At 33.9% G+C, this 26465-nt stretch overlaps 1 protein-coding gene across 4 annotated transcripts; it reads left to right on the forward strand.

The window, feature by feature from the left end:
• Positions 1-1918: 1918 nt before the first annotated feature.
• Positions 1919-25292, forward strand: LOC149410766 (uncharacterized). Of its 4 annotated transcripts, XM_089647884.1 has the most exons (8): positions 1919-2320; positions 4941-5073; positions 6059-6148; positions 6529-6691; positions 10756-10924; positions 12772-12846; positions 18274-18382; positions 21923-25292. In XM_089647884.1, the coding sequence occupies exons 1-7, from the start codon at positions 2110-2112 to the stop codon at positions 18366-18368; spliced, it is 936 nt and encodes a 311-aa protein (XP_089504010.1). In that variant the 5' UTR covers positions 1919-2109; the 3' UTR covers positions 18369-18382; positions 21923-25292. The 4 variants fall into 4 exon arrangements, with proteins under 4 accessions (XP_089504010.1, XP_089504008.1, XP_089504009.1 ...); XM_089647882.1 differs by lacking the exon at positions 18274-18382; XM_089647883.1 differs by lacking the exon at positions 18274-18382 and having other exon boundaries at positions 10768-10924.
• The last annotated feature ends 1173 nt before the right edge of the window (positions 25293-26465 follow it).

Raw genomic sequence — 26465 nt, forward strand, 5'->3', positions numbered from 1 at the left:
CGTGATTAAGAAAAGTAAGTATATTGTAAGTGTGTCTAGCATTTTTATGAAAGTCTTATGTAAGTTTGGTAATAATGTAATATATTATGCACAATGCACAAATTTACATATGTATTTAGATATAATAGGAAAAAAAAAAATTATTATACCATAGAGCAGATCTGTTGATGGCGCTGGAAAGTAGGTAGGTTGTAATACATGGGATGCGCTGGAAATTCCTGATGGTCAATGGCAGAGCAGGTGTCGTCGGATTTGTATGTTTTATTATCGCGATTATATGGCATTATACATGATGACAAGTACTTGAAGATCAAGCTGAGCCGTCCAATACTGGTTTTATTTTAAATAAGCTTAAGGCACTCATACACACTATCCGTTCTACAGGCGCTCTATACAATATTTATAAGTGCCTTAAGTTTTTTTATAAAAGCTTATTTAAATATAAATTTATTTTTATTTACTCTGATAAAACCATAACTAAAGCATAAATTTTTTTAGGAATGCCCCCAAAAACCAATGCCGAAAGGCAAAAAGCTTACAGAGAAAGACTGAAAAAGGAACAGCCAAATAAATATGAAGAAATCCGAATTAAGCATTTAACAAAGGTTAAAGAAAATATCAAAAAGAAAAAAGAAATTCTTACAGAGGAAGAAAAAGAAGAGCTACGAGCAAAGTGGAGACAAGCCAATGATAAAAGAGCTGAAAGAAAGAAAAAGGTTAATCCTACGACACAAGACAATAATACATTTGAAGGTAGAAAAAATAATAAAAAAATCCTAAAGGAAAGACTACAAAAGCTGACTGAAGAAAATACTCGATTAAAAAGTCGAAATAAGAATTTAAGACAGTGCTGTAATCGGATGAAAAGGCAAGTGAACATTCTGAAAATATTATTGCATAAACAAACTAAGATTAATAATGATGCTATTCCCATTGAAACTACTGAAACTCCACGGTGTGACGATACACCATTAACGAAATCAAATAGTTTTTTAGAAGAAACTTTACCAAATGTGTCCACGCCAGAAAAGATGAGGAAGAAATTTATAAAACGCTAATGGATAGTGATTCTAACTAAATAATTGTATGTTATTAAATTTTCAATAGTTTAAACAGTGCCTGTTCTTTAATTTCAAGATTTGTTGAATATTGTGTTAGGTACTTCAATTTGGGAGCTGATAATTTGATTAAAAAACATTTATTTATACTCCCTTGTTTTTTTTAAACCCCTTACAACGGGTATAACAAAATACAAGTATTTGGGTCGTGAGTTTGTGTATGTTTGTAGTATGTACAATAAATAAAAAAGTAAAGGATAATTAACTAATTAAATTTAATAAATAATAAAAAAGTAAAATAAAATTTGCCATTGTGTAAACAAGCCTTATGTTTACTATTTAGTTACGTCTTATGACTATTTCGTAACTACATTTTCGTTACGTACATTTATTTTGAGAAATACTCATATATTTTCATAGAATACTTAAGGTTTAATTACAATAAAATATAATAAAACTTATATATTCTGAATTCGCGTTTGTTGATCTATATGAATGTAGATTTTTAAAGAAGTAATATTTTTTTACTGGAGTGCCTTATTCTTCAATTTATAAAATAGATAACTACATCCATTTATCATGCACCTTTACTATCGGGCTTAGAATACATTTCTAGTTTTCTGTGAGTTTGTGACCTCAAAAGATATTGGACGTTTTTTGCTGTTACAAGAATGTCGTCAAAAGTTAAAGGTTACTGAAAACTCCTGAAAAGATTTTTTATTTATTTTGCAGTCAATGTTATGTAGTGGTCAAAGTTATATTGGAATCAGATAAATTTTATCTTTACAGTCAAGCACAGAAAACTTTTACAGCCCCCTTCCTCATCTACACATCACAATTTCTATGGTTTGACTGTCAAAAGTGCCGACGCCATCCGAGGACGCATTCTTTGTTTTTGTTTACTAGCTGTCAGAAACATTGTAAAACATTATTAAAGCATCGCATTCCGTTTAAAACAACCGAGATTACAAACATACTATGTAAACACGCCATTCAGTCGCGTGGGATAGACAAATTTCTGTGTTTTCAGTGCGGACAGTTCTGTGTAAAAATGCCGTATTACTGCACCGTCCCACAATGCACATCTTTGGCTGGCAAGGCCAAGGATGTTTCATTTCACCAGTTTCCCAGGGACGACGCGCTTGGAATGCAATGGAACCGCATTTTAAAAAGAAACAAACCCTACACGAAATACTCTAAAGTTTGCTCGCGACATTTTACCTCTGACGATTACACGATGACACACATGGGCAAGAATAAAGGTACCTACCCACCACAACAAACTTTTCAAGATAACTTTTGATAATCATACGAATTTAATAATCATTTTGAGAATTAATGGACTTCGCAGCCTAATTTTAATAATGTTTTCAACATTGGTAGAATAATATTCATCAAGTACCTACCTGCCGATTTTGGGAACCATTTCTACGCAATGGCATTGCAAGTTTGCAATATATATATCAGCTTTGGTTAAGGGAGAATGATGTCTTTCTGTTGAGAGAAAAATTGCGATTGGAATAATTATATAAGTAAAATTCTTTTATATTATTGATATTGAGACAAAGGTAATGACTCATCTTTTATCACATGCTCTCTAATAATGTTTACAGGAAAAACTTTATGAGATTGTATTCATATGTATAATAGCGGAGTAAGATTAAAAACTAATTATGGATTTGATTTTATGTTATTTAAATAAATTCATTTCTTTTAGGTTTTCAATATTTTTTGTACCTTTATTATTATATTAAAACCGTCTATGTGATGACATTTTAAAAGCTAGGACATGCGCAACGCTGCTTATGTTACGCATTAGGTAATCCTCACTTTTAACCTTTTAAACGCGTTAATTTGCTCCGTTTTATCTATACCCGTACGCGTTACATATTTTCAAATACCTATGCACGCAATTAAATGTCAAATTATAGCATTCTGGCATGATTTATTGGACTATATAGACAGAACAGATTATTCTCCACAATATGATAACAAATCCTCGTGTGTCAACACTCTTAGATGTTTATAAAAACAAAAACATAAAATTTCATACAAAGACGTACCGTATCTTTTGAATGTGGTCCCGCCATTCACTCGGCGTGTGTGTACTTAGGTGATAGACACAAGTGGGACACCATGAGCACTTATCATTTTTAGTTATGAAAACTGAACACTTAAATTTTATGTCACTTAATATGATAACAAAATTAGACTAACGCCATCCGTTGACAAAATTATAAACCATAGCACTCGAAGGCGCAAAGAGGCTCACTTAATTATCGATGTTTTTTAATGAAATACAATTTTATTTTCGAGAAATTCTTGTAGATGTCAGCATCGTGATAGTTCTACAAATGTTCAAGCGAGCGGGAAATAAATTTATGTCGAAAGACCGCTGGAATATCGGCCGTCAAAGTTTCCGTATCAACATATGATACAGCCGCGTGTGAGTATGGACTTTTTGCCGTAACAACAGTTGATACGGCCGCGTGCAAAGAGTTAAACAACATATTATGGAAATAACACTTTGTTTTAACAATTACTATAAGAAACAACTATTTACATGAACAAAATAGGTTATTAGGTTCTTAGTTTGGGTTAATTAAGTAATTTATGCTTATTTAGATTGAAACAAAACATTCCCAAGTGTCATTCCTAGCAATGCAGGATGATGATCGTTTTATACGGTAAATTTGAATAAAAATGGAATTATATTGCATCTTTTACCATCTGTACCAATGTAAATGGTTGTTTCTTGTAGTAATTAAATTAAAACTAAGTGTAATTTCTATAATGTGTTCCTATTAAAAGTGCCGTGGTTAGGGATATAACCAAGATGCTATGTTAGCATTGATCGATGGCATACTGAGAAGCAAGCTGGAGTATGCGAGCGATGTTTGGGCACCGTACAACCAGAAGTACATTGAAATGATAGAGCAAATCCAGAAGAAATTCCTCAGGTATGTCTATATGCGGACGCATGGAACCTATCCCAGGTTCATGCACCATATCGACTTACTTGAGGAAACTAATTCTGTGAGTCTGGAAACTAGGCGGAAAGCAAGCCTAGCCATTATATCTTTCAAAATATGGAACAATTTTATTGATAGCCCATTCCTCTTGGGATGCTATGATTTATATGTACCAGACCACTACAGCCGAAGTTGATACCATGACTTATTCAGAGTACCAAAAGGCAAAACCGACGTCCTGGCAAAGCATAGCATGACGAGGGGAGTGGTGCTGTTGAACGAACTAGCAAATAATTTGGATGTTGATTGTTTGACTGTTCTCTAAATGACCTAAAACAATTATTGAAGAGTCACTTACCCAAATGCTGATATGATTTAAAATTGTACTGTATGTAAAATGGTACTGTAACTGGAATGAATGTTCTGTTGTACAATAAAAAAAAAAATTAAAAAATATATATATTTACCCACAATTATTAAAATTGTGACTTATCATCATCGTGGCAATATAGATTCCAGAGTGTAATTTGATCTCCACAAATGTCCAGAATTGGTTCCAGTCCCTCACAATGCGCCTCCAGTCCTTAGGCCTTCCAGTCCTGCTCCAATCCTTTTCCACGCAGTGTATCCACCTCTTCCTCAGTCTATGCTGTTCACTAACAAACTTTTTCTGCCGCCGTGCTGACTACCAATGTTGCTGTCCGTCCAGAACTATGTGACCATCTTTTGGACACATCAGCTGCGGTAGCACCTTATTCTGTTAATGGACCGCCAGAATTTATGGGAAAAAGGAAAAGGCTATAAACTAATGCAAAAGAAAAGTCTTGTGATCAACACGGAGAATTCTGCATTCACATGCGTTTTATTTGATTTAAGTATTCTTAATATTATCACATGTATGTGTTTGCAGGTCAATGGAAAACCCTAAACAAGGATGCCGTGCCTTCACAGAACCTGCCCAAGATAAATGCTGATGGCTCCGTGATGGTCATCCGCAAGGGGCGGAGTCCTAAGTATAAGAACGAAGACTCGGATCCCAACCAGTAAGTCTGATGCTTTGATGACACTAACCTAACCGTACTTATCTAAACCAATTCACCTGAAACTTCAATTTAACTAGCCTTCCTGACAACTCAACTCAATTTTAATAAGTCTTCTCTTGATGTAATTGCCCGAGTCACACGAAGCTAGTATCTCAATCCAGGATAGCAAGCTACTCTGCCAGCATCCTATCCTGACAAGATTCTGGCTTACTCTCCTTGCTTGGTACAAGTGTAAAGGCAGGGAAACTATGTCACCACTCAATTGGGCAGCGTTGTGTGGCGTGCTAAGTTAGGGGCTTTAGAAAGGGTTTTATTAATGTGGGTCTTTAAGAGGCCTGGATTATATGAAGGAGGAAACAGATACCGATACCTCGTTCCACATACAAGCTGACTTACACATAAACGAGTCTAAAAAACAACCCATTCTCATGAGCCCAACATCAACTGTGAACGGGTATTCCACTTGTGTCCGTCGTATGATTCCAGTGACTAAAGTAACAACACATCCGTAGATGTAAGTGTGTTTAGCTTTTCTACACTAGCCAATCATTTACTAGCTTCGCTGGCCACACAACGTTAAACACAAAGCCAGGATAGTAACTTCGTTGGCGGGGGGGCGCTACTAACTCAAGTAATAGAACCCTATCCTATTAAATTATCCTGGCTTGAGACCCTAGCGAACTGGCTTCCTCACTAGCTTACTAGGTTAAAAACAAAGCTAGTTCTATTTACATGTTGCTAGAGTTACTAGTTTGCTAGATTGCTAGCGATTGCTTCCTCTCCTGACTTGAAATACTAGGCTTGTGTGGGTCGGACATTATAGGTGTTACCTTAAATGAAATGCTCAGACACGGGGGTTACATTGTAGACAAAGTAAAATTAATCTCTTTAGATGTTGGTCGTACTGTACTGAACCCGCAGATACTATAATTTTTTTATAAGTCATTCCTGTGCTAAAAAACTTGACTGTGAATCGAAATTCTAGATTTGAGCTTCTCACTCCACTGTCTCCTCAAAAATACCTTACGCACAGCATCCCCAAAGATGATAAAGGCCCTGAAGAAAACCTCATCAGGTTGTAGAACAATCTTTGTTTTAAAAATGTTTTTTTCTTGAATTAGGTATGAAACCTTTTGCAAAAAGTCAATTTTTTTTGTGAAATCAGCCTTTGAAACTGCAGTCAAACGGAAACTAGCCTTTAAAAAAATCTGAAAACTTATGCGAGACTTACTTATTGCAATGGATGGCGGAATAATAGTCAATGGACTGTAATTAATACAATATATTATTTCAAGTAGCCTGTGATAAAGAAGAGACATTGGACAACCGTTCACACGCTTGTATAGTTCTTTCTCCGCGCTCTCTCATGCTGTCTCTTTCATACAGATATCAGTAGCATAGTCGTTATGTTCTTGGTTTTACGCATGTGATAACTGTGATATTTGTCTATTCCAGTAGCGGCCTAGAGGATCACCCCTCACTGGCAACGCTGGCCAAGGGTTACCTAGCCAGCAACAGCGGGGAGGGCTCCATGAAGAATGAGTCCCCCTCTCCGTGGTACAGCCAGGACGAGCAGGACGAGGAACTGGAGGATGAAGAAGATGTCAAGGATGTTAAGGTGCGTTGTCGTTGTAATAAAAAGGATTGTGGAACCCTTTACATAACATTGTTCCCTTGCAATGCCCCAGACTTGTTCTACCTTTAAGGTACAATTCCGAGGTCTGCGATAGACTGCAAACCGCAGCGGAAGACTTAATACAAGACGAGATAATAAAAGTTATTATAACATTTAGTATTAAGTGTACGGTTTGCAATCTGCTACCGATCCCAGAATCGTACCTTTAAAAGTTATCCCATAAGCCATGTTTGAACCAACCCGTTTTGAGGGTGGTGAGTTAGTTGCCACCAAGCCTTGTTTGCCTTATCTACGCAAATGTGATCCATCGGCGATTATCCCCGTACAAACTCAAACTTACATTGTAACAAAACCTGCCGCATGATGAAATAGATTGTGGTGTAAAGGATTTCTTTGAAAAGCTTAAATGTAATTGACCGTTGTTGATCCCAACCAATGGATTATAAGAATTTTGTTACTCACACATAAAATTCGCTAACCAGTGGTTTGTGGTGGGTAGGACATGATTTCTGAATGATTTTGTACGAGTTACTCAAGTACTGAAATGGTTGTGGAAGTGTCTCACCTCAAACGAGATGAGGTGTGAAAAAGCTAAAATCTTGCACAGCCTTTACGGCTTTAATACAAAAATTTTGCATACACGAAATGTAGTAATGTAGTGCCAATTCATAAACACTTAACCACCTCATCATGTCACCATCTCAAAATATTTGTATTAATACAAAACGTTTTGTAGTAATACAAATATATTTTATGAGGTGGCGGGACATCTTATCTTGTAATATAATATATAAAAATTCAGCCTGCGCTCATTTGCGCACACAAAACTCGAAAAGTAGTTCTGTTAGTAGACTTTGTTTGCTCTTATTAGTGCCAGGAATGTTTAGCAAGTGGTTTGAATAGTATAGGGTTTTCCAATAAGAGGTGTTATTTTGATATTCAATCGTAAAAGATCAATGGTTTCGTTGCTTGTGTGGCACATAGTGCCGTCTTGTTGAAAGTAAACGTTGTCCAGATCAACACCATCCAATTCCGGCCATAAAAATCATTAATCATCTCTCGATAGCGCAATCCATTCACCATAACTGTTGCTCCAGCCTCATTTTCGAAAAAGTAAGGTCCAATGACTCCGCCGGACCATAAACCGCACCAAACAGTTACACGTTGAGGATATAGGGGTTTTCAACAATAACTCTTGGGTTTTCCGAGCCCCAGATGCGACAATTTTGCTTGTTGACGAAGCCACCGAGGTGGAAATGGGCCTCATCACTCAAGATGATTTGCATTTGATTCACTCAAGTGAATTTTAATAATTTCAATGCGTTGTTGAAGCGTGTATCGTTCCATTTTTATTAATGGCGTAGTTTCTACTTTTCAAATGTCAAAAAATGACAGCTTCACAAGTAACATCTACCGAAATAGCGGGCTATTCAAAATAACACCTCTTATTGGAAAACCCTGTAGAAGAAGTTGGGAAGCCCGAAGAATACTTTTAAGGCCGTGACACTGAATCAAATCAGCCTCATGAAAACATCACAAAAAACTTTTTTTTTTACATTTTGAAATGTTTTAATAAATAATAATAAATTGAAAAAAAATTTTTTTTGTATAATCCCTTACAATTTAGGAGGCTGCTTTGAATGAGTGTTCCGGCCTTGTGATCAAGAAAGTTTTGGATAAACCCTTAGGTCATAATAGATTGTCTATGGTTAATAATAAGAATTAGAAAAAAATATTTGTAAAGAGCTCCAGATTTTGATTTTTCACAAAAACGGTGCTGTACAAATCATCTAAATATATTTATTACTGTTTACTAACATAACGGTAACTTTGGAAAATTACTAGAAACAAATATTTACATCGGGAGAGATGGTAAAGGATCCATTTCAAATTTTCCCTCATAAAACGATGTATTTGCCACCAATTTTTAATATGGGATTTTTTTAATTAGGATTAGATTTTTTTTAGTATGTCTTTATAGATTGATGTTTGTGAAAGTTTTGTTTTAATCGAAAAACGCACAAATTACTTAATAACTCAAACTAAGAACAAAATAACCTATTTTGTTTCTTATATTAACGGGTAAACAACAACAAAAATACTTTCAGAACTGTACAAAAGTGTGGTGGTAGACAAGCAGCTAATAATATGTTAAATTTGAGTAATGTTTATAATACAGATAAATCTATTTAAAATGAATTTACACAAGGTCAAAGGGGTTTTATAAATAAATAAATTTTATCTGTCTGCAATTTTCATCCATCAAGGTAATAATATGATTTATAGTGTTCAAGTGTGTGAATGATATTACAAAAATAATATGTTTGAGTACCTACTTATACTCATTATTATCAAGTGACTAGACATGTTAATTAATCCACAAGCCCAGAATATACTAGATAACTAAACGTAATCAACGTTTTGATATTATTATAAGAACTTGCCAGAAAATGACAGCACGGACCAACGCATGATGTCAAACTATTTATAAAAAATACCAATAAACACGCGTGTATAGTGAAATGTGTTGTAAATCTAGCTACCACTTACTAATTGGCTGAAGACAGACTAATTTAGGTCCTGAATCACGGGAAATCGTTAAGAAACACAACGAAAGCAAATAGACGACATAGAAATATTTACGCATACCATATCGGACGGGTAAACCTGACAGTTGAAATAAAAAAATGTCGACAAATACATATTTAGACGTTTAACAAACATAAAAAGGGAAATCTCTTGCTCGTTAGACATTTAAATTTGGGAAACTGGCTTGAATTGTGGATTTCCGCCCATTAAACACGTAAATTTGTCCGAAATTAAAAAGAAACATCTCTCACCTTGCGATGAAAACAAATATTTCACATTTTAAAACAAATTAATTCACGGGCACTAGAACGCGGTGGAGTTAAAGCTTTCGATTGACACTTGACAGACACATATACACGACTGTTTTCAGTTCATTGGAATAGTTTTCAGGCACGGCAAACACTTATTTTCACCTTACAAATTTTTGACATAAAAATACGACCGCCATATTTCGTTCCTGGGGATCATTCGGATCATTCATGATTAGTGCGCATGAGCAGCACTTCTAATACTATAGATATATAACTAAAATCTAGCCTATGATACCATACAAAAAAATGGTCAATATATTTTTTACTGTCATCTACTGTATAAAACTACAACTAAGAATTAAACCAATACAAAAAATGCGTACAATTCTTTTTATAGTGTTTTCGTGGTAGTGCTAGTTTATGCTATTTGTAGATATGAATAAAAAAAAAAATTACTTCATTAACACTGTACCTTCCCGAGATATTGCTTTTTTGTAAAGTACCTTTTCCGTCCCAAAAATTACTTAAAAAATTACTTTTGGTAATTTTTTAAAGTCAAGTAGATAAATGTAAAGGGTTTATTTATTTTTTTCTGCAATCAGCATAGTTTTCTTGATAATATTGAAAATTTTCATTGCATTTGCACTATAAATGACAAAGATACAATTTTTTTTCATTGAAGGTACAAGCTCTTCCGGAGTGCTCGGAATATGTAAAAACGCTTATTTTGCCCAAACTTCAACTGCCCATAAAAAAAAAACGAGTTGAGGTAGGAAGGTAAAATTTGGTATATTTTCTTATCTATATGGAAGGATTAAAAATTTAAAGTTTCATCAAAATCTGAGATGGTGGGTGACAAATCCAAAATTTTCTGGATGATTTGGTGCGGATTGACCCTTTAACCCAATATCTCTGTAATGATGTAATGTAGTTTTTTAACAGTACCATTGTGGTATACAGTAGTGAATGGTGGAAGAAGTCAGAGACTCCCGAGAAAGATATTAGCAATAGCGGCATTACGGGGTCTACTAGTTTTACCTATTTGTATAGGAAATTTGTGATATGATAAACATTCACACATTTCTGCTGCTTATAAACGTGTTTTTTCAGTGGGTTTCAATTTTATTTCACTTGTGCTGCAATGACAATTATCGAAACAGATATTGGTTGGATTCTAAGGCAGTTTGTTTATTTTAATATATGTAGTCTAATTGGCAGGTGAAGGAAGAATACCCGCCCAAGCGTAAGGTGCAGACCCAGGATGCCACCATTCAAACGGACCTGTGTCAGGAGGGTATCGGCTTCCGCAAGTCCCTGCTGGACCCGTGCCCCGGGTACGCCAACTACTTCCCGCAGCCAATGAGTGACTCCACTGGTACGTTATATCCATGTTTTCCTTCTATCACTGAACATGTAGGTCTGCAGGCCTGTTGTGACACCACAGATTTATTCTTACTTTATTGTATACCTTTATCCCCCACAAATCATCTTTCTCATCTTTTTAATATTTTATATTTGAAACTGTCGTGGTGGAATTCCATTATAAATATATATAAAGAAAACAATTTTAAACTTTTTTCCACTTGTTTTTATTTGACCGTGACCGGTTTCAGCCTGTTAGGGCCATCTCCAGACTGGTACAATTTTTGTCTTAAACTAGGGTTTATACAGGGTGTATCGGCAAGTACCCGACAAACTTTAACCAGCTATTCCTCAGAACATCTGGAGTAAAAAATGTTATGGGCGCTTTGCTGTCCGGTAACATTTTTTTTCCATTAAAAACGAAAAATAAATAACAAATCCACACTCCGTCACTGTCATTTGCATTGTTTCTCGTGTTCAACAGCTGTTATTAGCAAGTGTGTCAAAAAGTGTCCTCGCTCTTTCGTACACACTAAATAATAATAGTTAAAAATGAGACGAATAGTGCCGTGCCATTTCGTTGTGATTGTAAAAGCGCGCCAACGTAGGTATGTACGTACATTATTCAACGAAACTCGAACAAAATATTGCCAGACGGGTTTTCAAACTTTGACAAAGGATAAAACATTGGTGATATGTGGTGAAAATATGAATAGTAATTTTTTTATTAAAAAAAAATGTTACCGGACAGCAAAGTGCCCATAACATTTTTTACTCCAAATGTGCTAAGGAATAGCTGGTTAAAGTTTGTCGGGTACGTGCCGATACATCCTGTATACATAGGCAAATTACATTGAGGGGAGGGGTTAACATAGTAGGTTGGTTTGAATTATGAGGGGTTTTTCGTGAAATATGATATTTCCCAAATAAGTATTGTTATTAAAATCAAATGAATTTATCTGTAGAACTATGATAATTATGCCTATTAGGACTATCAATTTAAGGATTTACCCAACATAAGGTTATCGGTAATCTATTGTGTGGTCAGGTAAAAATATTTTAATGGATTTTATATAATTCAAATACATATTTAGGATAGGTGACATACTGATTATAATGGATATAGCAGCGGAGATTTAGCAACTGATTCTAATTTTGTGTTCATAACATTGTTGGAGTTTATTTTTTTTAGTTAGGCGGGTTATCTCTAATGACTCTAGCCTATCTAATTTATGACCTTTGTCGCAGGTATGTAAAAATTTTACATCTCTATCCTTGTCAAACGAGTGTTTATTCTCAAGTAAGTGTGCCGCAACATTCGACATTTCGCCTTTGTCGTTTACCCAGCTTGAAAAATGTTCTTTTATGCGGGTTTTGAATGATCTACCTGTTTGGCCTATATAGTAAGACGGGCAATTGGCACAGTTGATTTGGTAAACTCCTGAGTTTTCCATTTTATCCCTTTTATCTTTATTATTTATTAGGATTTTACCTAATGAATTTACATTATAGAATGCTGTTTTACAATTGTCTTTATTGGTTATCCTAGATATTTTTATGGATATATCACCAATATACGGTATTTTAACCCATTATTGCATATGTCCCTCCATTATTTCATTATCAAAGACAAAATTTTGCAGCCCTAGATTGCAATTTCCAGGAGCAATTAGAAGTCTCAGGACTCAGGCGTTGCCGTGTAGATCTTATCATTTTCACATCGCACCGCATTCACACATCGCGACACACGTATGCATCATGTGGGCACAACGGCTGTGGGAGCACCTTACTCTCCTTTCATCCGAAAGCAATTCGCATCATAATACTGCCAAAATTTTATTTGTATTTTTTTGTTTTCAGGGATGACCAACTATTTCCAGACAAGCACCACGGAGCACCTTTCTCTGCCGAAAGATCCCCTCTCCATGGGGCAAGGTTTGAACTCTCATTAATACCTTATCTAATTAATATAGTTGATAATTACTTGTAGCTATACTACTGTGGTTTGGAATTAATATTAATTAAATAATTATTGAAGGTATTGAGATACAATTACAATTTTTTTAATGAACAAATAACTTATCTTAAAGTTTTAACTTAATATCACACTTAATACTCGCAAACTGTGATCTCTGGCATTATGAAATTTACACACATTTATTTTTATAATTTTTAGTTCAATGTACCTATTTTCAAATCATTTTCATTTTAAGCTGCGAAGCTTTGATATATCCTCTGCACTAACAAAGAATATGAGACAATATTTTTTTTGCAAATTTTTACAATGTTTTATAACTTCGGCGAAGCCCGATAATAACTTGAGAATAATATTATACCTTCAGTTATTATTGCTTAGGACTGTACTTTTAGTATTTGGTACATACACATCTCTCAGTACTATAGTAGGTCTGTTGAGCACCAAATTAGGTCTGTACAGGCAGCTCCATAAATAAATTAACACTGCTCACAATATACCTGCTAAACCATTGAAATAAAAACTAAATTAGTTAAAAAATTATTTAATTTGTTACAAATACAGAATAGCATATTATTGACATAGTTTTTGGGTGTTTTTATGTTTATTATTTGTCTTAAGTTATTTATTATTGGAGATGTCCGTAATGTTTTTACTGACCGCCAAATAAGTATTGGCTTCTGCAGTGTTTATTCGGAGAATAGGAAATTTAATTATGCAAGTAAATTATTAAATTAAAAAGGTCCAACAAATTGCGAATGTAGGTTTTCGATCAACGTAGATCTTTAACATAAATGAAAACTTGCAGAGTAAAATTGTGAACAATGAGATTACAGGTAGCACGGTCGATCGATAAAGGATTTATCGATGATGTCAACTACTTGATATCGATTCCGAGCATGACTGTACATCGCTAACCTACAAATAACAGTTATTTGTTTGTAGGCGAACAGCAGTCTTGTTTGAGAACTATGACAAGTTACCGACATTATCGATTGACCGTGCTAGATAACCTGGTGCATAGTTCGCTTATAAAAAGGTATATTTAGTATGTTTTGACAATTGATTTTAAAATAATGTTAAATTATTTTAGTTACATTGTAAAAACAAAATTATACTTGTTCTAAAAAATTCTCAGCTATTTAAAAATAAAAATTTATCGAAGCCATCACTTATTTGGAGGACAGTGCAATTATTATTACTACATATTAATGCTGCAATACAGTCTTAATAATCCATATTTTTAACAAATTTTATAAAAAAATTATTTCCTTTCTTCCTAATGAATTAATTACAGTGTCGTCCTTTTCAACTGGTGTTGGGTGGGAAAAATCCCAGATAGTAGAAAAACTTACAGATATTAGAAAAGAGCCATATGTTTAACCATAAAATTAATACATAATTATAAACGATAGTTTTACTGCGTATGATTTGAGATTTTCACGGCCAAAAGTATTATAGTGATTTGTTTTTGGGGTATTATGCCGTGTTGCGCTAAACGTTTAGCCAACGTTTCGAACAGCATTCCGGTGTGTCCATCATCAGGGCAGATGTGTAATCTAAGGTTGTGGTGAAGTGTGTGCCTATGTAATTAGTCGTGCTCTATATGTTTTGGGTCTCAGGACTTCAGGAACAAATGCAAAGTAATGGCCGGCTTCAATTAAATGCTCGGCATTTGCCGATTTGTCAGGGTGGCCGAGTTTACATGCTCTGAAGTGTTCAGATATCCTGTTGGAGATTGTCCGTTCTGTCTGACCTACATAAACCTTGTCACATCCGAATCGTTGGCTAAAGAAGGGGTAGCGCAACACGGCATTATACCCCAAAAACAAATCACTATGATAGTTTTACTAAAATTAAATGACTCAACGTAACTCACAACAGTTCTGAAACAATTTTTGAAGCGACGGTGAGCTATGGTAGAATTTGCGCAGTTTTTTTAGTCGGCGATTTCTAGGTCGATGCAACTAAGTATTTAATGTAATTTACGTCACGAGCTATAATTATTTCCAAACTGCGTATTCATCATAGACATCCAAATTAATAGACTTGCCCAACATGGAATCCGGGTATCATTTCGACCAGCTGGAGGCAAGCCACGTGACAATATTTTTGGCACCAGTAGGGTTCGAGAAAGCTTTGAATAAACAATTACATCAGACGTACATTGACATAAATAAACAGACTCTGCTCAGAAAAGTAAAGTTCGCTAAAGTCAGGCAAAGGTTTGCAGGGCTGTCCATTGTGTGACATTTCTGCGCAGGACCTGAATGTTCATTCTTAAACTAATCGCCTGGCATAGCGATGCTAAAATTAAGTGAGTGGGTAAATTATAACACATTTGTAAAAGTGTCTAACTAAATGGTGTAACAAAATAATTAATTTTGGAAACAAGGCCGAACTTTTGTTTACCCGATTTGGGATATGTAGTTAAGTTTTTTACGCAGGCAGTAATTTGCACGCCTTTGTAAAAAGGACTAGTAATTCGTAAATGGGTTTTATTTTTTGAGGACCGAATATTACTGATTCATTTATTGACAAATCACCAAAAGCGGGATGGTCACGCTGGTTTTGTTCCCCTTTCTCTGATTTACTCGTCTATTAATCTGAATGTCTATGGTATCCTTATATTCTTGCCGGTAAACTACATAGGCACCCATAGTTTAATCTGAATGTCTATGGTATCCTTATATTCTTGCCGGTAAACTACATAGGCACCCATAGTTTAATCTGAATGTCTATGGTATCCTTATATTCTTGCCGGTAAACTACATAGGCACCCATAGATTAATCTGAATGTCTATTGTATCCTTTATTCTTGCCGGTAAACTACATAGGCACCCATAGTTTAATCTGAATGTCTATGGTATCCTTATATTCTTGCCGGTAAACTATATAGGCACCCATAGATTAATCTGAATGTCTATGGTATCCTTATATTCTTGCCGGTAAACTACATAGGCACCCATAGATTAATCTGAATGTCTATGGTATTCTTATATTCTTGCCGGTAAACTACATAGGCACCCATAGTTTAATCTGAATGTCTATGGTATCCTTATATTCTTGCCGGTAAACTTTATAGGCACCCATAGATTAATCTGAATGTCTATGGTATCCCTATATTCTTGCCGGTAAACTACATAGGCACCCATAGATTAATCTGAATGTCTATGGTATCCTTATATTCTTTCCGGTAAACTATATAGGCACCCATAGATTAATCTGATTGTCTATGGTATCCTTATATTCTTGCCGGTAAACTATAAAGGCACCCATAGATTAATCTGAATGTCTATGGTATCCTTATATTCTTGCCGGTAAACTATAAAGGCACCCATAGATTTCGGCACGTCTTTTCCTTTATTGAAAAATTTGGGTTACTAAGACTGTAGTGTGCATTTTAATATATAAGATTTTTGATTCCCATATGTAAATAAATGTATTTTATATTATTGAAAAAATTATAAGCATATGTGCATTTTTTAAATTTTACATATTATTTTTACTTACAATGCTGTTATTTTTAATTGCACTGAGGAATCAAAAATGAATGCAGTTTTAATTTTAGTCTATAAATAATTTTGTTGTTGTACATATATCACAACGTTTTTTAATAAAATTATTATGATGTGTGCTTTCTGAAACTAGGTTGAAAATGGACTTCAAAATGAATATGCTTGAATTTTGTTTGAAGTCTTTTGTAATATTAAAAATAAGGTACTTAAGTAGCATTGATGAAGAAAGAATAATATATTATGTACTATCTTCTGTTCACCACAAAGAAATCACTGAAATGAAATACACACCTCGCTACCTTAAGCAGTTGAATTATTTTCGCTCTCCGGTGAGCGACATCTATTACGACCGAACTCGGCGATCGCTCGCCGGTAAGCGCTCCATTTCATCCGTGCTGGAATTTTTCGCGATCTAATTTTAACCTTTATGCTATGAAAACTGTATAAAGGATAAAATTGGAATCGTTTGCGCTAATAACACTGTAGATTCTACTTTTTTCATTTCATGCATGTATGACGGCTTACGAAATAATTTATCTATGTAAGTCATAATTAATTTCCTTTGAATTAATTCCAACAGTTTTACTGTGTTCATATTTAGTACAATTAGAGTAAGTAAAAAAAATCTCTAAAGTTTCGAGTAACAAACATCCTCAATCTGTAATATTTTCATTTCTATGAAATACATACGAAAATGTCCACCAACACTTTTTCTAACGAACCTAAAATTCCAGTATGTACTTCGTATACATAGATCTTAAAAGTTTACAGTTTAAGGAAAGTTTTTCACAGGAAACTTAATACATTTTCACAACTTTCACATCCATATAGAATTTACAGATAAATAATTTATATTATTTCTCGTATTTTGAGTGCTGACCTATAATATTGTAGAATTATTCAATTTATTGACTACCTGGTCAAAAACTATGACATGTCTAAACTAAATATGTATACTAAATGTGAAGATAGTGGTTTACTAAGCGTTCGATTTCATTCTAAGATTTGAAACTTTGGATGCAGTAATCTCAGAGTGTCGTTTATTGACACGTCGCAGTCTAAAACTTGGAGTGCAAATTGTCGGTACGTAAATATTAACACACTTCCGGTGGGAAAGATCGTACTACCTTTTACACCGGTCTTACTTGAATAGCCGGAAAGGCATTGCTGTCCGATAATTTAATATCAATTTTTTTGTAAAGGTTCCAACTATATGTACCTATATGTATTTTAAACATGCGAACCAAGTCTTCCCCATCTTCTACTTCTTGTCAAATATTTTATCAAAAGGAAACTATATTAAACCTTTAGAACGGGTAATACATTCTTACACTTATCGCCCTCCGGAATGCGGAAGTTTTTGATTTAGTTTTTTAATGATTTGTGCGAAAATAAATTTTTTTTTTTGTAATGTAATAAAATACATACATTTTTTATGCGTAAAACATCACTGACCCAAAACTGATTTTAATTTCAGTTTACGGAGTCGTATTACAAAAGTAGGCTTTAATTTCAGGCAATAATTTTATAAGGTGTGGTGAGGCTGTCTAAAAATTGCATTAAAATATATTTATTATTTTCAAAGATATTGCTGTTTAAAACAAAATCCATTTTCTTGAACCCTTGGTACCCTTGTTTTCACCCACTTGAAGTGTGTTAATAAAAAAATCGATAACAAATTGTAAAGCAATTTTGTATGAATAATTAAAATCTTATTGTAGAGCTAAACTCTTATTGTAAATAACAATTTTCTCTCATTTTTGGTGAATTATTCTATTCCGAATCAATGCTGCTACGTCATAATTGAACATTTGAATAATTTGGTAGCGAGTGGAAAGGTAATTGTATTGACTTGTGTTGTGTCGGCAGGTCAGTGTGTATTTGGGAAGCCCCCTTTCTATGCAGAGCCCCACTACAACAGCATGCTGGGCCAGCACGCGGTTAAAACTAACAGAAATCATTAACAACACACTATTACGTGAGTCGTTACACTAACTACCTTTATATATTTTATAGATCTGGCAGTCGCACTTGCGTAGGTACAATTGCCGCTGCCACTTTCCACATCTGAAGAGAGCTGCGTTGGAAATTATGATGTAGTCTTATTACGCAATTTGTTTTATTCGCAGTCGCGAGACAGATGTCAACAGTCGATTGCATTCAAACTAAAGAAGTACAAACCAACATTTGTTGTACGCACATTCAAGAACATCCGTTCACAGTTGATTACGGCTGTACGAGAATGGGTTATTTCTCCCACTTCATGCGTGTGGAACAAGCTACCGGCATCCGTCTATCATTCCTTGTTATTTAATTTATTTATTTATAGAGCGTAGACGGTTTACACGTAGTTCCCGTGAGCACTTAGGCCATAGGTCCATTGAGCTATCTCCCATTTTACCTCATTCTTTAACAGTAATCCGGTCCCTTTAATGAAGTTCACCAGGGTTGTCATTGGATATGTGGCTATGTCTTCTGGTTCTACAATGTGTTTTCCCAGATATCTGAACCTTGTTCCCAACAGAGCGGGATATTGGCACCAAAGGTGAATTGGAGTCTCTTCATCCTCTTCACATTTCCTACATCTGTTGGTGTTTTCCACTCCCAACAACTGCATGTGTCTCCTGAGATGGCAGTGTCCCGTTAGTAGTCCTACCAGTTCCCTCAGTGAGTTTCTGTCCATATTGATTAGTTGTCTGGTTCGCCTTGGGTCTGGTTCATTTATGAGTACTTTGGATTACCTCATTCCGGGTGCCCTTTCCCATTCCTCTCAGTGCCGGGATTTGACCCACCTTTCAACGTGTATTTTAGTGTGGCAAGCTGCTACTCCTACGGCCGGCTTGGATCACCCCTTTCCTTGCTAGTCCATCAGCCCGCTCATTGTCCTCAATTCGTTTATGTCCTGGTACCCAGATCAGGGTTATTTTATTGATGGTAGCAAGTTCAAGAATTCCTTGTTAAATCCGTTCCTTAACCCGCCTCACTACAATTCCCGAGCTGGTTGTGATTTATTTCTCTTAGTTCTTCACAGTACAGATGGTACGCGGCTGTCACATACGTGATCTATTGTCTTCTATCCCCGTAAACTAATAGATCACATGTAACCCATGATTATTCACTAAAAACAAACATCCTATCAAAACGAGCCGTTTAGTGGGATAGATTGTGTTGAAAGGGCCAGCATTGAAAATTTTAATTATGCAATTAAAATACTTCCACTGGCTCTGGCTGGTTTCACTCTTAAATGGATAAAAAAAATAGATTCTTGTAGATTTCTCCACCTAGATCAGATCTGATTAAACAGCCATCCCTTTCACTAGTCACTCCCCCGATTATATATTTCATCCTCACAACATTGTGGGATGCCATAGTCCCACTGTCAGTTTGAACTCTTGTGCAGTATTACATAAAAAAGTATTAGTTTTCAAGCAGCTCCCTTCAAACTTCACGACTCAGTTTTGTTACCTTTTTTTCACAGAGATGCTTTATGAAGACTTTCGTCATAATATTATTCTAAAATATAATCAAATGCCTTTTAATTTCAAGCCAATAACATTAACAAAAAAGGTTTTTAGGATAACAAAATTAAAGCCCTTTTCCGCCTTCATAAAATATCACATCTCTGTGACCAATTTTGCTGCAAAAATACGTTATTTTGTGTATCGAAAAAACTGTGGTAATTTATATTTTTGTATTTATTTTGTGTTCCTCAGTTTTGTTCTGGTAAGTAATTTTCTTTTTAATATTTTTTGTTCGTATTTCTTTTCAAATTTACCGAATATTTTATTTATTCTGCATGAAATTTAGTTTCTTTTATTAGTTGGTATGCATGGAGATGTCAAATGTCTTGTTAAATGTAAAATTTACTAAATGTGTATTTGTAATTTGTGTGTGATGACTTCTGTTAGAAATGTTGAACTTTGTTTTGAATGTTAGAACATTTAGCTGAATCTTTGGGGCTGGGGTGGATCTTTGAGGATGCTGGGTTGAGAAATGTAGGTGTGAATCTGGGTTTAGAAAGACCCATGTTGAAGAAGGGGTGAAACTCAGCGGGTGGCAAATTTTTTCACAGCAGAGCTGTTGAACACAAGAACGAGTCGTAAAAGCGAACCGTTCTCATGTGAGAAATGTCAACCGTGTACAAACGTTGGGCGCACGTTTGGCATGTTTCCAGCTGTTCACCGGTGCTGAATGGACGCCATTTGCCCAGAACATCTTCCATCAGCATCAGCTGAAACAGACCGAGAATCGATGTTTAACCTCTCAGACAAAGACATTTTTTTACTATGTGTTCCTTTGAGAACTGTCAAAACGTGATAATTTTTGTGTTATTTACGAGTTTTGCTAAAAGCTTCATAACTCACGTTTTGGGAAACGTAGCCTCATTCTAAAAAATGTTTTGGAAAGATTATGAAATCCACTATCGCATTGTGTTGTAATACGTAAATATTTGCGTTTCTAAATATACATTTTATGAAAACGTCAAAAATATGTAAGAATCGCTTAGCATTATTTCAAAGCCGTGAAAAATGTACTTTTTTCTGAGTATCATAAAGAAATAACACTTTATATATTGAAGAAATATAATTAAAAACTATTGGTCACCTCAAAATATTAACCGTCCAAACTAAAATATTTTTAATAAATTATTTAGAAACGCAATAAATTATGAACGAACAAGATGACAGATTCAATCGGCTTAGATAATGCACTTCTACGTTTCATAGATATTCTTGAATACAGACGCGTAGCGTTATTCATTATCGATACTCTGTTTTTAAAATCATGGCAATCCGTATACTAGTGATGGAAATAAATCGATTTTTGTAAAATCTCGCGCGTTAACGTGAAAAGACGTTCTAATGTCTTGACCGCTATTATCATATTTACGTCTTTTGACGTTCTAATGTTCTGAGTGGTTAATGGGAACCATTCAAATTTCAAAATCTCAACATGGCACCTATCATCGATTTTAACAGGTTCACTTTCAGCCTTGGACGGTGAAGGTTTTGAAAACTCCAATATGTATACTTGGACATCTCTGTCACCCATATTTAACTTGTTATCACTTTACAACTAGATAAGGTAGTCAAAAACTATTATTGATTCACTCAAGCACAGGGCTAGCATTAAAAGAACACGTCGCAACGATTGCCGGATTTATACCGAGTATTGAAAGTTATATTGATGCACACGCCAATTGGCGGATGCAGAGTTTCTCGAAACATGCGAACCTGTTTTTGACGACATTTTTAAACAATTGAAGATTGAAGTTAATTCATTATCTGGTACAATTTCATAATTTTGGTCATACTATCATCATCTGATAATATCTAGTAATATTATCTTAATGAGTGTACAGTTGAAGATTGTTGTAAACTGAAGTGGCACCCTCTGTTATTTTCTAAAAGAACCGTTGATGGTTTCAAAGAGCATTAAGTTTTTATCTGCTAGTTATTATATATTGTTAAACATTTAAATACTTCTGCTTCAACTTTGAATGCGCCTGTGTTTTTAGGTTATGAATCGTCGAACCCGGGCAGCGGAGATTTCAGACGCATATTCCTCGATCAACTTGACCAGACGCGCAGAAAAGGGGGACAGAAGATGGACAAGTTCGGCGACCAGAATTGACAACTCGCGCCAATGACATTGTTTGTCACCACGCAGAGGGCCGTCGTTTTGGTTTCACCAACACCAGTAGTGGTCTCCGCTTAGCAATAATTATCTTGTTTTTCTGAATTTAAACGGTAGATAACCTATGTAGGTGGAGTCGGATTGTCAATGATAAAATGCAGACATTTTTTAAGTGTAAAATTACAAAAAATCAACTCCAATAACTGAAACCTGACTTTCTTCTTTTTTTGTTGTGTTATTTTTCCTGTAGAAATAATTTTAAATAGGATACATAAAATTGTATTTGTTTTTATAATATATAACCTATTTTCAGAGAGGTTGAGCGCTTATATCATGAAATTTGCACAGTTTTCTGTTTGGAACATTTTGGTCACCTGTTTCATCTTGCAAAATCATTTCCATCGTGAGCTATGGAGCTTTGAAACATCCATATTAAATTTGTCAAATAAAAGAAGGAAAAAAAAACATCAATATAATTTCAATTAGATATTCGAAAAAAAAAAGTTTTCAAATTTCAGCTTTCTCTTTAACGGTTTTGTTGATTTCTTGTAATTTTTTTTTTGCTGTAAAAATTTTGTACGTTTTTCATTGGTGATTTAGACTGTCACTTGCAGATTAAAGCCTTGTTTATGTAGCCTTGTACGACTATCAAGTCTTCTGCCTTCCTGTTTATTTCCTCTTAGGATAGTTGATAGATTAAATACCTACATTCAATGGCTTAGAGTTAAAATATTGTATCTCCAATTTTGGTCGAAAATGAGTTAACTACTGAAATATACTAAAGATATATTTTTATGGGTTCAAATATTGCATCTCTTAAACATACCATTCCAAAGATATTGTAAATCCTTCAGGCAATGTTTTTATGACAACAGATGATATACAAAATAATTAACTTTACGGTGAATGAAAGTGAATTCCCTCAACATTGTATTAACATCAGATACAGATCTACAATATGGAACTGAAAACTTATTTTTTATCACAAAATCTAATGTACAAAGGTTTATATTGACGGAGATACAATATTTTAACTCTAAGCCATAGATATTTTTATCGTGAGTGTTTTTTTTTACAATTTGATTAGCCTACTTATATTTGGGGCTTAATGATAGAAGCGCCTATGTCAAATTTGTATATAGCTTGATGAGCGAATGAAGATTGTTTGTCGTTTTCGTGGTGTACAAAACCTATGTCGAATTACCAAAAACTGACATAGGCATTTCTAGCGTCAACCCCTGTCATCTTAGAGTTGAGCCAATCTTAACATGTTGATGATACTGTCTCAAGTGAAAAATTCTTATTTTTTTATTTAATTATTCATATTATAGGTTTGTTGACTAAAAATTTTTGTAAAAAAAAAATTAAAATTAACTTTTTTCCTTGCTTGTACAATCTTTTGTGAACTTTTACACATTGGTCAATGGTTCTAAATATTAGATTGAATAAAACTGTCTTATTTCAGTGTTTCTCCATTTTTTAATTCACTATAAACATTATATTATATTATTAACAGAGCTTAAAAACAAAGGCCGCATTTTCCGACAAAGTTTTGTCACACTGTCAACTTTTAAGGCGATGCATTACGTAGTAATTTAAAATCATGTGTTTTTGGGTTGAAAATTTGGTCGCCTAGAAATGTTTCAGATGCTTTAATTAAATACTGCGAGTAGAATACATCTTGGTCTTTAAAATAATTGAGTAATTTTTAGATAAGTCTTTTTATAAGCCCAGAAAAAAATTATTTATAGGCCTATAAAAACTGCTTTAAAGTTCAAAATCTCCTACTTACGAACCCATTTTCGGTTATGGTTTTATTGTATAATGTGGAAAATTAAGTTATTTATAAAATGATCAAAAAACATTTAAATATTTGTGCCTGAACATCCACAAAATAAAATAAAAGGCACTTTTTGCCCATGCTTTTTTCTTGCATAAATCAAAACAGGCGGATGGTGTTAAGCGGGAATTTAAACCTTATCGCCATCTACGTAAGGGTTGTTATTGATAGCGGCTAAATTTAAAATATTACACGACGTAGTGCATCGCCTTAATAAGTAAAGTAATTGTAATCGATTTTGATTGAGATCACATTTTTGATATATTCGTATTTATGTTTATATTTTCCTATTTATTTTTGCATTTAATTGTTTAAATGACATTTTAAGAATTTTTCACTGTGCCACACATATCTTCGCCATACAGCCAAAACTGAATAAGTAAAAAAAAAAAAAAAACTAATTTTACAAAAGGGCGATTGAACTATTTCTGTTTCATAAATATCTCCTTTATTGTAAATATTACTTTAAAAATCACATTTTTATTAATAAAAAGCTTTCGATATATAACTTTCTTGGTATAATAAATTTTGAGAAAATTGTTTCAAATATTCAGCAAATTTATGAACTACAAAGCACCTATTTTTAGTTAATCAGTGGGTAACTTTTTGCAGATGTGCGTAAAGTCATTTTCAAATATATTTACTTGTTCAATTTGGTTTATATAATGGTGATGACGTTTCAATGCAAAATACCAATATTTTATCATGTTTTGCAGAATTCACTTCACATTATAAATTTAAAGATTTAGTTATTAAGTGATATAAAATATTGTTATTCAAAAACCAATACTTTAAGCTAATACTATTTTCACTAATTATTATTATGTTTTCATCATTTACCAATATTCAGTGGCTTAAATCCTGCTCTTTTCATAGAATTAAAAAAAAAAATCATACATTTTTCAAAATGTAAATAAATCAGTTTAACCAGTTTGTCGATTGTGGTGACATCCATGACCTTGAGAAAAAATGACACGCCGAAAAATCATAGATAATTTATTCCAAACCGTCAGAAGAACTGTACACATCAAGTAAAAACTATTTTCTAAGGCAATATTTAGCGCAAGCAATTCTATACTTATTCTTCATACAGTTCCTTTGTACATAAGGAATAAAAAAAATGTTGGACACCGGTGTCCCATCCACAGTTGACAGGTTAAAAGAAGTTTCTTTGACAAATGTGAAAAAGAAGGTTGTAAGAACCTAGTCACAGAAGACTGACAGTTGTTATTTGACTCAGAAGTGAAGTTATCTGAAGTGATAAGTGATAACACATTTAAAAGTGCTCATTTTCTATGTTTTCATGATGTAAAATTACATCTTTTTTTGCAAATAATTTTTTCTATTCTGTAAAAATTATTATTTTTGTATTGTGCCATTTTATTACGAGACGCAATTGACATGGTGATGAGAAAACGATTTTAGAATTTTCTAATTTGGACTTAGTGTCCTTTTACAGTCATTGTTTCAATGCGTTTCATAGAATTTTCGATATTGTAAATTTTGGTACATACATCAAGTAATTTTAGTATAATACTTGCTTTTACTTATTTTCTTAAAAAAAAAAACTTCCATCTGTAGTAGGTGTTTAATCAAAATAATGTATATTACGAGAAAGAAATTAATTTTTATAATCATCATTACCATAATCCATAATAAATTTGCAGGTTTTTCAAAATTAAAACTGATTGTGGAGAATGGTTTTACATAATTTGGGTTTGAATTTTTCTGTCGCCTAAAAATAATATTTGATGAACATTATTGATTCAAATAAAAATTGACATGTTCTTAAAAATTGTTATCAAACTGTAATGTAACTTACTGTAGAGAACGGTTTTACTCTATTGGGGTTTGAATTTTTCTGTCGCCTAAAAATGAGATTTGAAGAAAATCATTGATTCAAATAAAAATTGACATGTCATTAAAAATTTCTTTCAAACTTTAAATACAACTGATTGTAGAGAACGGTTTTATATAATTTGGGTTTGAATTTTTCTGTTGCCTAAAAATGAGATTTGAAGAAAATCATTGATTCAAATAAAAATTGATATTTACTAAAAATTATTATCAAACTATAAATGCAACTGATTGTAGAGAACGGTTTTACATAATTTGGGTTTGAATTTTTCTGTCGCCTAAAAATGAGATTTGAATTAAATTAGTTTATAAATATTGCGAATTATTTTGATGTGGACGCAATTATGGATCTCTGAAGGGGTAGACTGAAAGGGGAAAGATGAAGAAAAATGTGTTTGACAATTGACTGTTTGAAATCCAACTATGCTAACTCAAAAATATTCAGGAGAATCATTTTTTTTTAATCTTTTCATCGGCTATGTTTAATAATTTTATTGATGGTGCTTCTATTAGCTCATAAAAATTTCCTAAAAAAACATACTTATGAAATTTGATCAATAACTACTTTTATGTTTGGGCTTATTCCTTTACAGTAAAGTCCATTCAACAAAGGTCAGTAGGCTTGTCACAGGGTGATAGGGCATCTCTGGTTCCAGTTCTTGGTTTTGGGAGGTTGGTTCCCGCTGCCCCGGGAACCTTTTATTGGATAACCTACACCTCTGCCGTA

This window comes from Hesperophylax consimilis, chromosome 27, assembly GCF_061612785.1.
Source record: "Hesperophylax consimilis isolate HC1 chromosome 27, BYU_Hcon_1.0, whole genome shotgun sequence".
In the NCBI taxonomy this organism is placed as follows: Eukaryota; Metazoa; Arthropoda; class Insecta; order Trichoptera; family Limnephilidae; genus Hesperophylax; species Hesperophylax consimilis.

Bases quoted from the DNA above. Each gene is read 5' to 3' on its own strand.
- LOC149410766 (XM_089647882.1), top strand. From the start codon at position 2,110: ATGCCGTATTACTGCACCGTCCCACAATGCACATCTTTGGCTGGCAAG. The intron at 6,149-6,528 runs GTTGTAGAACAA...TGTCTATTCCAG, and splicing joins CCTGAAGAAAACCTCATCAG to TAGCGGCCTAGAGGATCACC. The intron at 6,692-10,755 runs GTGCGTTGTCGT...TAATATATGTAG, and splicing joins AAGATGTCAAGGATGTTAAG to TCTAATTGGCAGGTGAAGGA.